The sequence below is a fragment of the Dicentrarchus labrax genome, unplaced genomic scaffold, assembly GCF_905237075.1.
Source record: "Dicentrarchus labrax unplaced genomic scaffold, dlabrax2021, whole genome shotgun sequence".
NCBI lineage: Eukaryota > Metazoa > Chordata > Actinopteri > Moronidae > Dicentrarchus > Dicentrarchus labrax.
The window spans coordinates 663088-676223 of NW_026136718.1; the positions used below are offsets into that span (position 1 = coordinate 663088).

Consider the following 13136-nt stretch of genomic DNA (forward strand, 5'->3'; position numbering starts at 1 on the left):
AGTATAGCCACTGGAACAGACCATTTAAGAACAACTTTAGCAAGTAATAATTTGCTTCTTCTGGACATAATAAATTGATTGAAATGTCTTTCCCTATCTTTCTTCACAGGCAAATCCTCAGGGACCACAACTGCCTCCACACTCTGCTACAGCATCTGCGCTCCCACAGCCTGACCATAGTGAGCAACGCCTGCGGGACTCTCTGGAACCTTTCTGCCCGAAGTCCGAAAGACCAGGAGCTGCTGTGGGACCTAGGGGCAGTTAGCATGCTGCGCAACCTTATCCACTCCAAGCACAAGATGATAGCCATGGGCAGCGCCGCAGCTTTAAGGAACCTCCTCACCAATCGACCCCTGAAATATAAGGATGCTGCAGTTGTATCCCCCGGCTCCTGCATGCCCTCACTCTACATGAGGAAACAAAAGGCTCTGGAGGCCGAGCTGGACGCCAAACACCTAGCGGAAACCTTTGATACACTTGAGAAACAGAGTCCCAAGCACTTGACCCTGAACAAGCCACTACGGCACATTGAGAGTCTGGCAAAGGATTACGCATCTGATTCTGGTTGTTTTGATGATGATGAGGCCCCCAATGTCTCCAGTAGCCTGGACACTGGGAGCTTCTCGATGCTGTCTATGTTCCTTACCAACTCTAATTTCCTGCAAAACCAACCACGTAAGAGGGACAGTGAACCAGAGAGAGACATAGACCCGCCTCAGACGGTCGAGAAGAGACGCGCACCTCCTGATGATGTGGTATCTGCCGCTGCAGAGAAGCTAGCAAAAAAGATCACCAACACGGTTGCCAAGATCGACAGGTTAGTTGAAGACATCACCATGCACACATCCTCGGAGGACAGTTTTAGCCTCAGCTCGGAAGACCACCTGGCAGACTGGCCTTACGGATTGGATGAACTTAATGAAGCCAGAGCGAAATCATGCTCCCCCTGCCGTCTCTCTGATACAAGCAGCCTGGCTCACAGAGAACGCCTCAATAGAGCACACACCCTCTTGCGCCTCAAAACTGCCCATACAAGTGTATCAACAGACAGCCTGAACAGTGGAAGCACCAGTGATGGCTACTGCGGCAGCAAAGACCAGATGCGACCTTCTCCAAGAGCTCTAATGATGCAACAACGGCCCAACCAGCTTGATCTCAAAGTGGCTCATCAAGATTACCTTAATGTAGGACCTTCCGTCCTGAATGAGACTAACCAGCAAGATATTCCTGAGAGAGATTCTGTGGACAACAAAGACGTGAAAGCTCTAGAGTTCGGCAGCACAGATGCAGAAAAGAACCAGGATCAACCTGTGCAAACACCTGTCAGTGTATCCACAAAAGTCTCCTCTGATGTCAGCATGACTTCAATTAAACTGTCTCCTTCTTATCAACAGGTCCCACTCATTCAGAGTGTGGCCAAATTTGGTGTAGCAAAGACAGCCATCAATGTCCAAGCAGCTCAAGCAATGCGGCGGCAAGCATGGGTACCTACTGTAATGACTGGGGGAAGTATTACAAAGTTTTCTCCAATGACATCCACCAGAAGCCCAACCATTGGGACAATGGAGACGATCCAGAAATACTCTGTGGAAAACACCCCGATTTGCTTCTCCCGCTGCAGTTCACTTTCCTCTCTCTCTTCTGGCGACGGAGCACTGGATGGACAAAGTGAAAATGAGCTGGAGAGTGATTCATCATTAGAAATAATTGAAGTGGAGGATGAAGAAGTGGTGAAAAAAGCTGAAGAGGATGAAACCTTGGAGGACCTGAGTGACAGCCAGCTGCTGATGACTGACTCAAAAACATTTCCCAGTAAAGAAACCGATCCCATTGAGATCCCCTGTCCTGCTAAAAGGGAAAAGGTGTTCCTTAGAGCAGCTTCACCGGCCATACTTGAAGACAGATCTCCATCCAGTTCATCTGAGAATTACATACACGAGACACCCCTGGTAATGAGTCGCTGTAGCTCAGTCAGTTCACTGGGCAGCTTTGAGTCTCCCTCTATTGCCAGCTCAATCCAAAGTGACCCATGCAGTGAGATGATTGATGGAACAATAAGCCCTAGTGATCTTCCCGACAGCCCAGGGCAAACCATGCCTCCTAGTCGAAGTAAAACTCCATGTTGTGTTGAGTCAAATGGACCAGAAACACAGACCACAGGAATAGCAGGCCAGTGGGAAAGCAGCCTACGGAAGTTCATGGAGATTGCAGACTGTAAGGAGAGGTTAAACCTTCCTCCTGACCTGGACACAATGATCTACTTCACTGTTGAAAAGCCCACGGAAAATTTTTCTTGCGCTTCGAGTTTAAGTGCTCTGCCTCTTCACGAACACTACATACAGAAAGATGTGGAGCTGAAACTGACACCCCTACTCCAGCAAAATGACAAAAATCTTCCTTTCCCGGATGAGGATGAGCAAGGACTTGACCATGGGGAGAGATATAGTGAGGGCAACTCAGATGATGACATAGAAATCTTAAAGGAATGCATCAACTCAGCAATGCCTTCCAAATTCAGAAAAGTAAGACCTTCCCTGATGACCACCATCTCTCCTCATATTCTGAATTCCCAGGTCCGAAAACCAATACATCTCCCAGTGTATATGATGCTCCCAAATGGCAAAACACAAATATGTCATGGGAGGAGAATTGTCATCCCACAAAAGGACTTCAAGTTTGATGATTCATCCTTCACTGATTCTGCAGAAGGTACACCTGTTAACTTCTCCAGCACAACATCGCTGAGTGATGAAACAATTCAGTATCCCGTAAAGGAGAGGGGGGCTAAAGACTGCACAGCTAAAGGTATGAACAAACAGGAGTTGCTCGATGATGAGGCAAAGAGGATCGAAGACTTGAGGATATTCTCACACTTCCACAAACCCAACAGGATGAACTACCCACCTGAGATACAAATGAACCAAACAACTAAACATGTCATTCCTACTCAGAGGGTGCTGATGCAAAGCAAAGAGGTAGCCGATAGAGTGGCAAGCCAAAGAAATCGTGATCAGTCTCCTAACCAACAAAAGAGGAGGCAAGGTCAAGGCCCAGTCAGGAAACTCGAACTGCCGGTCATAAAGCAAAACACAGAAGGTAACCTTAATGTGGGATCAAAAAAAGGAAACACAATCTATCGACAAATGACACGTTCTTCAGAGGACAGTAACGGATTCTATGATGACGAAAATGCAAAAGATGAAGCAATGAAACGAACAAGTAGAAAACAGATCAGGGAAGCAAGTAGAAATACTCTCTCCCGGAGCATGACAAATATTGGCAGGACTGATAATTCCCAAGGAAGGTCCAGAGGATTTCACAGGATAAAACAGAATCTGATAAAGGATGAATCCTTGGCATGTTACTCACTCAGTTCCTCTCTCAGTTCACTGAGTGATGCAGAGTTTGAAGATCATAAATCAAAAGCCCAGCAAATATGGTATAAAAACAGACACAACAAAACACTGAATATGGCACAACAAACAAAGCCTATGACCATTCACAGCCAATACGAAGAGCCAAGTTCGCCAAGCTCTGTCAGCATGGATTCAGAGGATGACCTCCTTCAGAAATGCATAACATCTGCCATGCCCAAGCAAAGAAGGAAGCTTGCTGCCAGGAAGAAGAAAGCAGAAAATACTCAAAAACAAAAACAAAAGGCATCTGATGGGTGGAATATGGATGAGGAAATGGATAGTGATGATACAGCATGGGATAAAGATTCAGACCTCAATAGTGTTGAATGGAGAGCCATACAAGAAGGTGCTAATTGTGTTGTCACTGGGCTGCAGGCATCAAAGTCTCAAGAGCCATCTTCTGAAGAGACTGAATCAGTCCTGTCATTCATGTCAACATCCAGCTTTACACCCAAAGAACGGAAGTTTGCTAAAGAAAAAAAGGCAAATAAACCTCTAGACTTCGCTCAGCGGAAGCCAGTTGCAAACTTACCGGTGGTTTTCAGAGGCAGGACAGTGATCTATACACCGCAAAAAGAGACAGCTCCATCACAAAGACCTCCTCCCAGAAAAGTACCAACCAAGACAGATGCTCCAAAGAACCCAAACCTTGCTCAGCATAGATCAAAGAGCCTTCACCGATTAGGCCGCCCCCAGGAAACTGAGTTTTCTTTGCCAAAGAGGAGCTCTACTCCACCTCCAAGGATACCAAAAAGTTCATCCTCTGGATCATCACAAAGCTCTACACCATCCAAAGCATTCACAGAAGAAGATAACGTCCCCGACACAGACAAATAAATCCATCCAGAAAAAGAATGCCTCCCCAACCAGTCCGCCAGCTAGTAGTCCCCCTGAAAGAAAGGGACGCTCTCCTGTTGTGAATCAAAATGAAAAATCCCCACCACCTAAAACTCAGAAGTCACCTGTCCGAATCCCTTTTATGCAAAATTCAGTTAGGCCCAGACCTCTGTCACCCCTGGTGACAAACCAAACATATGGCAGACAAACCAATCAGGTCAATGGGAAAAGGGTGTCTCCCGCCAATAGACTTGAACTGGTCAGGATGACTTCTGTCCATTCAAGTGGTGGTGAGTCTGATCGCAATGGATTCTTGAGACAGCTGACTTTCATTAAGGAGTCAAAGACTGTGCTAAGACGGGATGGCACTGCACGCAACATGCCTGGATCTCAGAATGGATCTCAGAATGGATCCCCCCACAGAGCAGTTCCTGGAGCTTCAACTGTCTTCCTTTGCTCATCACGCTGTCAGGAACTTAAGGCAGCTGTGCAAACCCAGAGAAGGGTGCAAGTAAAAGGTCCAGCACAAGCACAGCAAGTCCAGAGGCCAGACCGTGGCATTCAGAAGCAGACTAAAACCCTCTCTCGAGCTACTTCAAGTGAAAGGGACCGATCCACAAAACGCCCAGGCAGGAGAACAAGCTCTGAAAGCCCCTGCAGGGTGGCTCAGCAAAATGGGCCTGGCAGAGTGTCTGGAGCCAGGCTGCAACAAGACAAAGATACTTTTAAACGTCACGCCTCATCACCGAGCATAAACATACTGAGCAGAGTGACCAGCCGTTCTTCCCTCCGCTCTTCATCATCTGATTCAAGTGGAAGAGCAAAGAGCGAGGATGATACAAAGAAGAAAGGGCAGAGATCTGCATCTCGGCTAAATGACAGAGTCACCTGGAGGAGGATCAGGGATGAAGATGTACCTCAGATCTTGAAAAGCACTCTGCCAGCCAATGCATTACCTCTGGTGCCTTCTCCTGACGGGGAAAAGCCAAAGCCAGCTCTTCCAGGAAAACTGCCAACCATTCTCCTTGCATCTCGCAAGACAAGTGACGCAACTGTCCAGACAGAAGATTTTTCAAACAAGACCAACTCGAGCACCTCTCCGACAGTTGAAACTGCCTCTGTGATGTCAGAGGAAGTGGCCAGACTAGCGCTACTCAGAAAGATTAGTGCCACATCTGGGAGTAACCTCCAGGATGGAGATTCAGATGGCTCCCTGAGGAGCCACAGCACCGTCTCTACAGGAACGTCAGACAGCCACGTGGGTGGAGCTGTCCATTTCCGCCAAGGATCCCCCAGCAAAGCCGCACGAATTACTCCATTTAATTACACCCCAAGTCCTATGGCCTGCTGCCTACAAGACACACAGAGCCAAACAGCCACAGTCAATGAGAAGCCAGTGGGAAAAAGTGAGTTGTAGGACATTTAGTGGACAACATGGATGACTCTACTGTGTTCCTTTATGAAACTCAGCACTCAGGTGGACAAGGAGTGTGCTGGTCCCTATACCTCGGGTACTGACCCTTTACTTTCCCCATTCACTGCATTCAAGTTTTTCTCTGAACAATTTATCACAGCTTCCATCTACCATTCACAAAGGGTTGGATGTATGCATTGAGACCGGTCTGACATGAACAGGCCATCAATAACTTTTAGAGATGCACTTCAGGGAAAAAAAATCTCACACGAAATGAAGTGCATCTTTTTGTACTTTTTTTGTATTTGTAGAATAATCATTGCCTGGTAGAAATGTAGTGAAAACATAAAGCAAAAGACAATGACCTTGAGCACATAAATCACCATCGGTCTCCTAGACAGAATCGATAAAAGAACAATATTATGCAAACTTTTGAAGGATAACTCAGCTGGACTTTTACCTGAAAAGGTGAAAACTATGGCGGACTGTTGACTCACAAAGGACATAATTCTTTTTTCTTCACTTTTTTTACATACATACATACATTCAGTACATCAACAATTTGGGCCTCTGACTCACAACTCAACTGAACATGATACACTGTTAGCCTTTCCTGTTACATATATGGAGCTCAGTGGGTTTGGGGGGTACATTTTTGATCAAACATTTCTTCAAATTAATAGTAAAATCACCATATTGCATTTGTATAGGGGATATGCCATAGTTTGTGATGATAGTGGAGTGCCCTCTTTTCAACCACAAGGCAAACTTCTTAAAACTGTATTCAAAGAGCTCATTACACTTCGAAACTCAACTACGTTCAAATACATTTTCGCACTAGTATGGGGTTGCTATCTGTATAAATGGTAGGGCAGATTTACAATATATAATCTCTCCGCTAGATATCATCATATTGCCCAAATTAAGTCAAATCTGAGGGTATGATTCATCACAAATTTGCACCCAGACACCTACTGGACTCCATCACTGCTGCAGAAAATATTATAGCAAATACCGTCATTTTCCAAACTATCAGCTGATTTGGAGTAACACTTTCTCCTTCACACTCTCCTGTACTCTGTCTTAATCAGTATTGTAAATAACTTGCAGATATACAAAATCTTCAAAGCTTCCCAGTGGGCAAAAGAATCGGTGTTGCTCCCTGACAGCATGCTAATATATTCACCAACTGTATACACACTCCCGTTACCATTGTCGACACTGGATGAAAATACCGTCTAAAGCCCGACGAGAGCGTCACTAGCCATCTGTATTCAAGTGCCGCAAATACCTATAATGCTATAGACTGTCAGCGTAGATAAACAAAGCCTCTGTTAATCGAATGCAATGACATTATATTTGTGTTTGCTACTAGATTCAGACACTGTTTGCTGTTGAGTATTTCCTGTCGAGAAACAATTTGATTCAGTAAGGGTCGGGCTTTCAGTCGACGGTATCCTTACAGAAGTTATCCTCTGGAAGTCTTTATAACGTGTTAATATCTGCTTAACTGTGTTGCTGTTAAAGTAGTGATAGGTCGAGAAGTCGAATATAAAGAATATTCTCTGTAGTTGTACCATCACTCCTCCTCTCGTGTGTGCTCGCAGATCAAGGACATCAGAGTGCTGGACGGAACATTAATCTACATTAAGGGGTTGTTTATTCATAAAAACGAGGTTTTGTATTTACTGCTACCACCCTTCTGTATTTCCAAAGCACGTTCTAAGTATGAATAAAGCCCAAGTCGCTTTTGTCCCAGTGGTCATTTTAAGATAAGTGATACACCACCAAAATCTACTTCATCTTCTGAGTATCAAACACTAACCCACTGTAAAGAGTATGTTTGGAAGCACATTTCCACCATTGTGACAGGAAAAAAAATATTCTGTAACTCATTATGAGAAACTCTCAAAAACTTAGCATCTCCTTGTAATGACTTACATCTTTCTAAAAATTGCATGAGAAATTCCAGTTTGTTAAAGTGAAATTGTAGGAAAAAGTAGAATGTCTTCATAAAATGTGTACAGTAGATTACAAAGCACAGAATTAAAGCAGAAAACAGTTTGACAAACATGAAAACTCAACTCAAACTTAAATTTTGACCTAAAAACCTCAGCATTGATATAATTTCTGCACAATTTTGTTTTCTCGACATTCATAAATTCTTTGTGCAGCTACAAACAGGGCTGAGAAATATGTCAAATTATTCAATTTCATTCAGATTTTGATTATGCATGATGAGTAAAATGTCTACATCATCACGGAGATGAGAGCTACTAAATTAGTCGTCCTTTGTCATGATGGTTCTGTAAAGCGTTTATATGCACACTAGCTGTGGATTACAGGACCGTCCTGACTCCAGATATCACTAGAGCTGCAACAATAAGTCGATAAATCAATTAGTTGTTAACTCAACAACAACAACTATTTTGAGTCCGTAACCGTCGGCTTGAAAGGTGAATTTCTAAACTTGAACGTTTGATACTCAAAAGACAGATTTTGGTTGGGAAATCACTTGAACAGCCCCTAAAGGGTAAAGATGAGAAAGATGAACATTGTGTAGGAATGGGGCTCCATGTTTAAAAGCCGTCAGAAGGTCCTGGAGGTTAGTCCGCCATCACTGCCGGTGGCCTTGTTCAAGTCCGGCTGGAGATCTAAGACAAGTTCATGTCCAAACGAATGCAGATGAGTTTAAAATAATGCATTCAGTGCTCCAGTTCACAAACTAAATGTTGAAGTAAAATTAATCTGAACTTGCATGTGACTGAATCAGAATTATTTGCGAGGAGCAAACCATTCGTTTTTATGGACAGGAGTAATTAGCCGTCTCAGATTGTAATGGCGGCGAGGTCCCAGCCTACTGAGGGTGAACGAGGCCACAGCGGCGTGTGGTGCCATGTGAAATAGGTAAAGCAACAGAGGTGTGTCATAATAAATGTTTTCATCCAATAAAAAGTGACGTGTTTCATTAAACCGCTGTCGACTCTCCTTCGTGCAGACGTGATAAAGAGACAGAAAACATGACATCGTCCACATAGAGCTTTTTATTTGGTTCTGTTGTGAAACATTCACAGACACAAAGAAAGGTCGTTCAGACTCAACATGAAGACAGTTTTACAGGAGACACAAAGAAAGTTATATATAATAAAAATCTATCGATGCTAGCTTCCTAAGCACTGCCGCTTTTTACTCTGTGCCCCAATCACAGTTGAGCAAGCCTTGATCAACTTCCTCCTTTCCTGTACTTAGATATGCTATATGCTAGGCTAATCTATGTTGAAAAGACAATCACATTCTGAAGATGGTTAGAGAATAAAAGAGACATACAGTGTCTCTATAGTATAAATTAATCACCAACTATTTTGATAATTGATTCGTTGGTTAGTGTCATTATTTAAAGAAAAATGTCCAAATTCTTTGATTTCAGCTTCTCCAATGTGAATATTTTCTGGTTTCTTTGTTCCTCTGTGAGAGTAATCTGAATATCTTTGGGTTGTGGACTAAATAAAACATTTGAGGATGTCGGCTCAGGCTCTAGGAAACACTGCTCAACATTTCTCAACATGATCCTGCCCAGGGTGAACAGAAGGGACAAACACTGCAGGTAAAACCTGCTTCAGTGCTCTGATGGGGACTTTAATCCTTCAATAAAAACGCAGAACCACGTGTTGTCCAGCAGATAGCGCCATCCTGCCTGCACCACATGTTCAAGAAGGGAAAACTGGGACAATGTGGAATCTTTAGGATTTGATTTGAGGATTTAAACTGAGTTCACGTTAAGTCTGAACACGTCTTAAACTTTCATCTGATCTGATGAGCAACAGCAGCCGATCAATCAGTGACTCTACAGCTGATAGTGGACAGCAATCACTGCGTTGGTCACATAAAGCTCTCGGCTCATTGGCCCTTTATATTCTGTATATTGATGAAGTCACTGATCAGTAGATGATGTAACATTGTATCAGCCTGTAATCAGCTGTGTTCACTTATCGCTCACACTAACCCAACAGAGGTCAGAGGTCAGAGGTCAGCCATCACTGGGGCTCCTGAAGCTCCACCAGTGTCTGGCTCAAGGGCACTTTGGCAGATTCGGTGGAGCCAGTTGGCCCTCTGAGGACGAGAGGAAGAGAGTCTCTAACAGAGAGGAGCAGAGTCAGAGTGTTTGACCTTTGACCTCCGCCACGTCTTTCTCCAGCTGCTCTCCCGCAGCTCGCAGCTCCTCCCTCTGCCGCAGCAACTGACCTCTGACCTCCTGCAGCCGCTCGTTCAGCTCCAGATACCGACGGCACTGCTGGAACCTCAGCTCCGCATCGCTGTCTGAGGGCCGGGGCGCGTCTGAGGACGAGAACCAGTAAGTAAACTACAGGACAAACAGTCAGTAAACTACAGGACAAACAGTCTGTAAACTACAGGACAAACAGTCTGTAAACTACAGGACAAACAGTCTGTAAACTACAGGATCAACAGTCAGTAAACTACAGGACAAACAGTCTGTAAACTACAGGACAAACAGTCAGTAAACTACAGGACAACAGTCTGTAAACTACAGGACAAACAGTCTGTAAACTACAGGACAACAGTCAGTAAACTACAGGATGAACAGTCAGTAAACTACAGGACAAACAGTCTGTAAACTACAGGACGAACAGTCAGTAAACTACAGGACAAACAGTCAGTAAACTACAGGACAAACAGTCTGTAAACTACAGGACAACAGTCAGTAAACTACAGGACGAACAGTCAGTAAACTACAGGACGAACAGTCGGTAAACTACAGGACAACAGTCAGTAAACTAGAGGACGAACAGTCAGTTAACTACAGGACGAACAGTCAGTAAATTACAGGAAAACAGTCAGTAAACTACAGGACAACCAGTCGGTAAACTACAGGACAACAGTCAGTAAACTAGAGGACGAACAGTCAGTAAACTACAGGACAAACAAACAGTCAGTTAACTACAGGACAACCAGTCGGTAAACTACAGGACAACCAGTCGGTAAACTACAGGACAACAGTCAGTAAACTACAGGATGAACAGTCAGTAAACTACAGGACGAACAGTCAGTAAACTACAGGACAACGGTCAGTAAACTATAGGACTAACAGTCAGTAACTACAGGACAAACAGTCTGTAAACTACAGGACAACAGTCAGTAAACTAAAGGACGAACAGTCGGTAAACTACAGGACAACAGTCAGTAAACTAGAGGACGAACAGTCAGTAAACTACAGGACAACAGTCAGTAAACTACAGGAAGAACAGTCTGTACACTACAGGACGAACAGTCTGTAAACTACAGGACAACAGTCAGTAAACTAGACGACGAACAGTCTGTAAACAACAGGACGAACAAACAGTCAGTAAACTACAGGACGAACAGTCAGTAAACTACAGGACGAACAGTCAATAAACTACAGGAAAACAGTCTGTTAACTACAGGACGAACAGTCTGTTAACTACAGGACGAACAGTCAGTAAATTACAGGACAAACAGTCTGTAAATAAGGCAACCAGGGAACTACAGGACAAACAGTCAGTAAACTAGAGGACGAACAGTCAGTAAACTACAGGACGAACAAACAGTCAGTAAACTAGAGGACGAACAGTCAGTAAACTACAGGACGAACAGTCAGTAAACTACAGGACGAATAAACAGTCAGTAAACTAGAGGACGAACAGTCAGTAAACTACAGGACGAACAGTCAGTAAACTACAGGACAACAGTCAGTAAACTACAGGACGAACAAACAGTCAGTAAACTACAGGACGAACAAACAGTCAGTAAACTAGAGGACGAACAGTCTGTAAACTACAGGACGAACAAACAGTCAGTAAACTACAGGACGAACAGTCAGTAAACTACAGGACGAACAAACAGTCAGTAAACTACAGGACAACAGTCAGTAAACTACAGGACGAACAAACAGTCAGTAAACTAAAGCACAACCTTGTCCGGTCCGCTCCAGGATGCTGAAGACCGGGTCGTTGGGAGCGGCTCTGTTGATGTCCTCCAGGATCTGGTCCACAGTCGGGGGTTCAGGACGGCTCGGCAGAACCACCCGCTTCTTGTTTTTAGAACCAATGTTCATTGTGGACCAGCTGGTTCTGTTGAATGAGTACATGAGGTTTACTGTATTATATTGATTTATTATTATTATTATTATTATTTATGATGCATTCACTGTACAAATAAACACCGTCCCAGACTGAATGTTTACAGACAGCACTGACTGAACTGAAATACCGGTTTAAACATATAACAAACTGTCAGTGGTTTCAATAACTTGTAGAACTTCAGTGTTCTAGTTACCGGTTTCTCTCCGGTACCGTCCGGGACAGCAGTGCTAACTAGCTAACGTTAGCTAACCGGGTCTGCTGGTGGAAATCTGTATCAGCCCGGTGAAATATTTCTGGGCCGAATTTAACAAAAAGGTCTTAATGTTCCTAAAACAGCTTCGGTAAGAACTTAACAACGTTTTATATTTGCATAGACGCAGTTACAGTTTCACTTCATTAACTGTTAGACGGAGTTCGGCAGTTAGTGTGAAGGAGCCAGGATCCATCACAGCTGCTCACCAGCGTTCAGTCCTCCTCAGGAAAACCAGCCGAGTCTCTCCGGACCTCCAGACCCGGTCCCGAACACATAAACCGGACCGAAAGAACCGGACGCTGCTGGAAACGAACCGGAGCAGAGCTGCGGAAGACTGACGTACTGCAGGGCACGTCAACGCGTTACCGGCCACGTCAGTGCGTGACAGTTGACGCACGGAGGCCACGCCTTCATGGAACGTCATCCGTAGACTCAGTGGATTCTTTTTTTAAATTTGAATTAACTTTATTAAGAAAATACACAAAACAGTTCGTTATAAACATTTGAATATAAACAGTATATTTCATATAATTAAACTCAAATTAAAACATAATATAAGAAAAACAAAAAGGTTTTAAAATGTATAAATGTGTAAAAGGAAGCTAACTCATTTTGTCAATATAATATTTAAGTAAAATGTTAATTCATTTCATCTACAGAGAATTTGTGATAGTTAAAAATGATTAATGTCAGTTTTCATTAATATGAGTTATTTGTTTTGTAAATTAAACCAAAGAGAAGTAAAAACAACAAACTGACTTCCTTTGACTTTATAGCAGTTCGTTTGTAAAGTGCAGATATTAAAAGAGAGAATACGGAGAGGACCACAGTTTTCACTTCTGTACTTAATTTGATGATTTTAAAATAAAGACATGATAAGTTGGTTTGTGCCTGATTAAAGAATCAAACATATTCAAACCTTCACTTTGGATGAAGTCGTACTAACAATAGTTGTTATTGCTGTAATGATCTTCAATCAACCTCAGAACCTTTTAATATTTAATATGAAGAGATATGGACACAAATTATATACTATTACTTCGTACGAATGTTCAATATAATAGTATAAACTTTCATACTGAAACATATAATATCAC

At 43.3% G+C, this 13136-nt stretch overlaps 2 protein-coding genes across 2 annotated transcripts in view; one reads left to right on the top strand and one right to left on the bottom strand.

The window, feature by feature from the left end:
* apc2 (APC regulator of WNT signaling pathway 2) overlaps positions 1–8640 on the top strand; it is a 37392-nt gene extending 28752 nt beyond the window's left edge. The window contains 2 exon segments of the mRNA XM_051375582.1: positions 110–4208; positions 4210–8640. Coding sequence (XP_051231542.1) covers positions 110–4208; positions 4210–5670 — 5560 coding nt within the window. The 3' untranslated portion in view covers positions 5671–8640.
* A 53-nt stretch (positions 8641–8693) lies between these two features.
* Positions 8694–12414, bottom strand: cunh19orf25 (chromosome unknown C19orf25 homolog). Its single transcript, XM_051375690.1, has 3 exons — positions 12246–12414; positions 11617–11774; positions 8694–10002 (listed from the first exon to the last, which is right to left on the bottom strand). The coding sequence occupies exons 2-3, from the start codon at positions 11756–11758 to the stop codon at positions 9821–9823; spliced, it is 324 nt and encodes a 107-aa protein (XP_051231650.1). The 5' UTR covers positions 11759–11774; positions 12246–12414; the 3' UTR covers positions 8694–9820.
* Between the last annotated feature and the right edge of the window lie 722 nt (positions 12415–13136).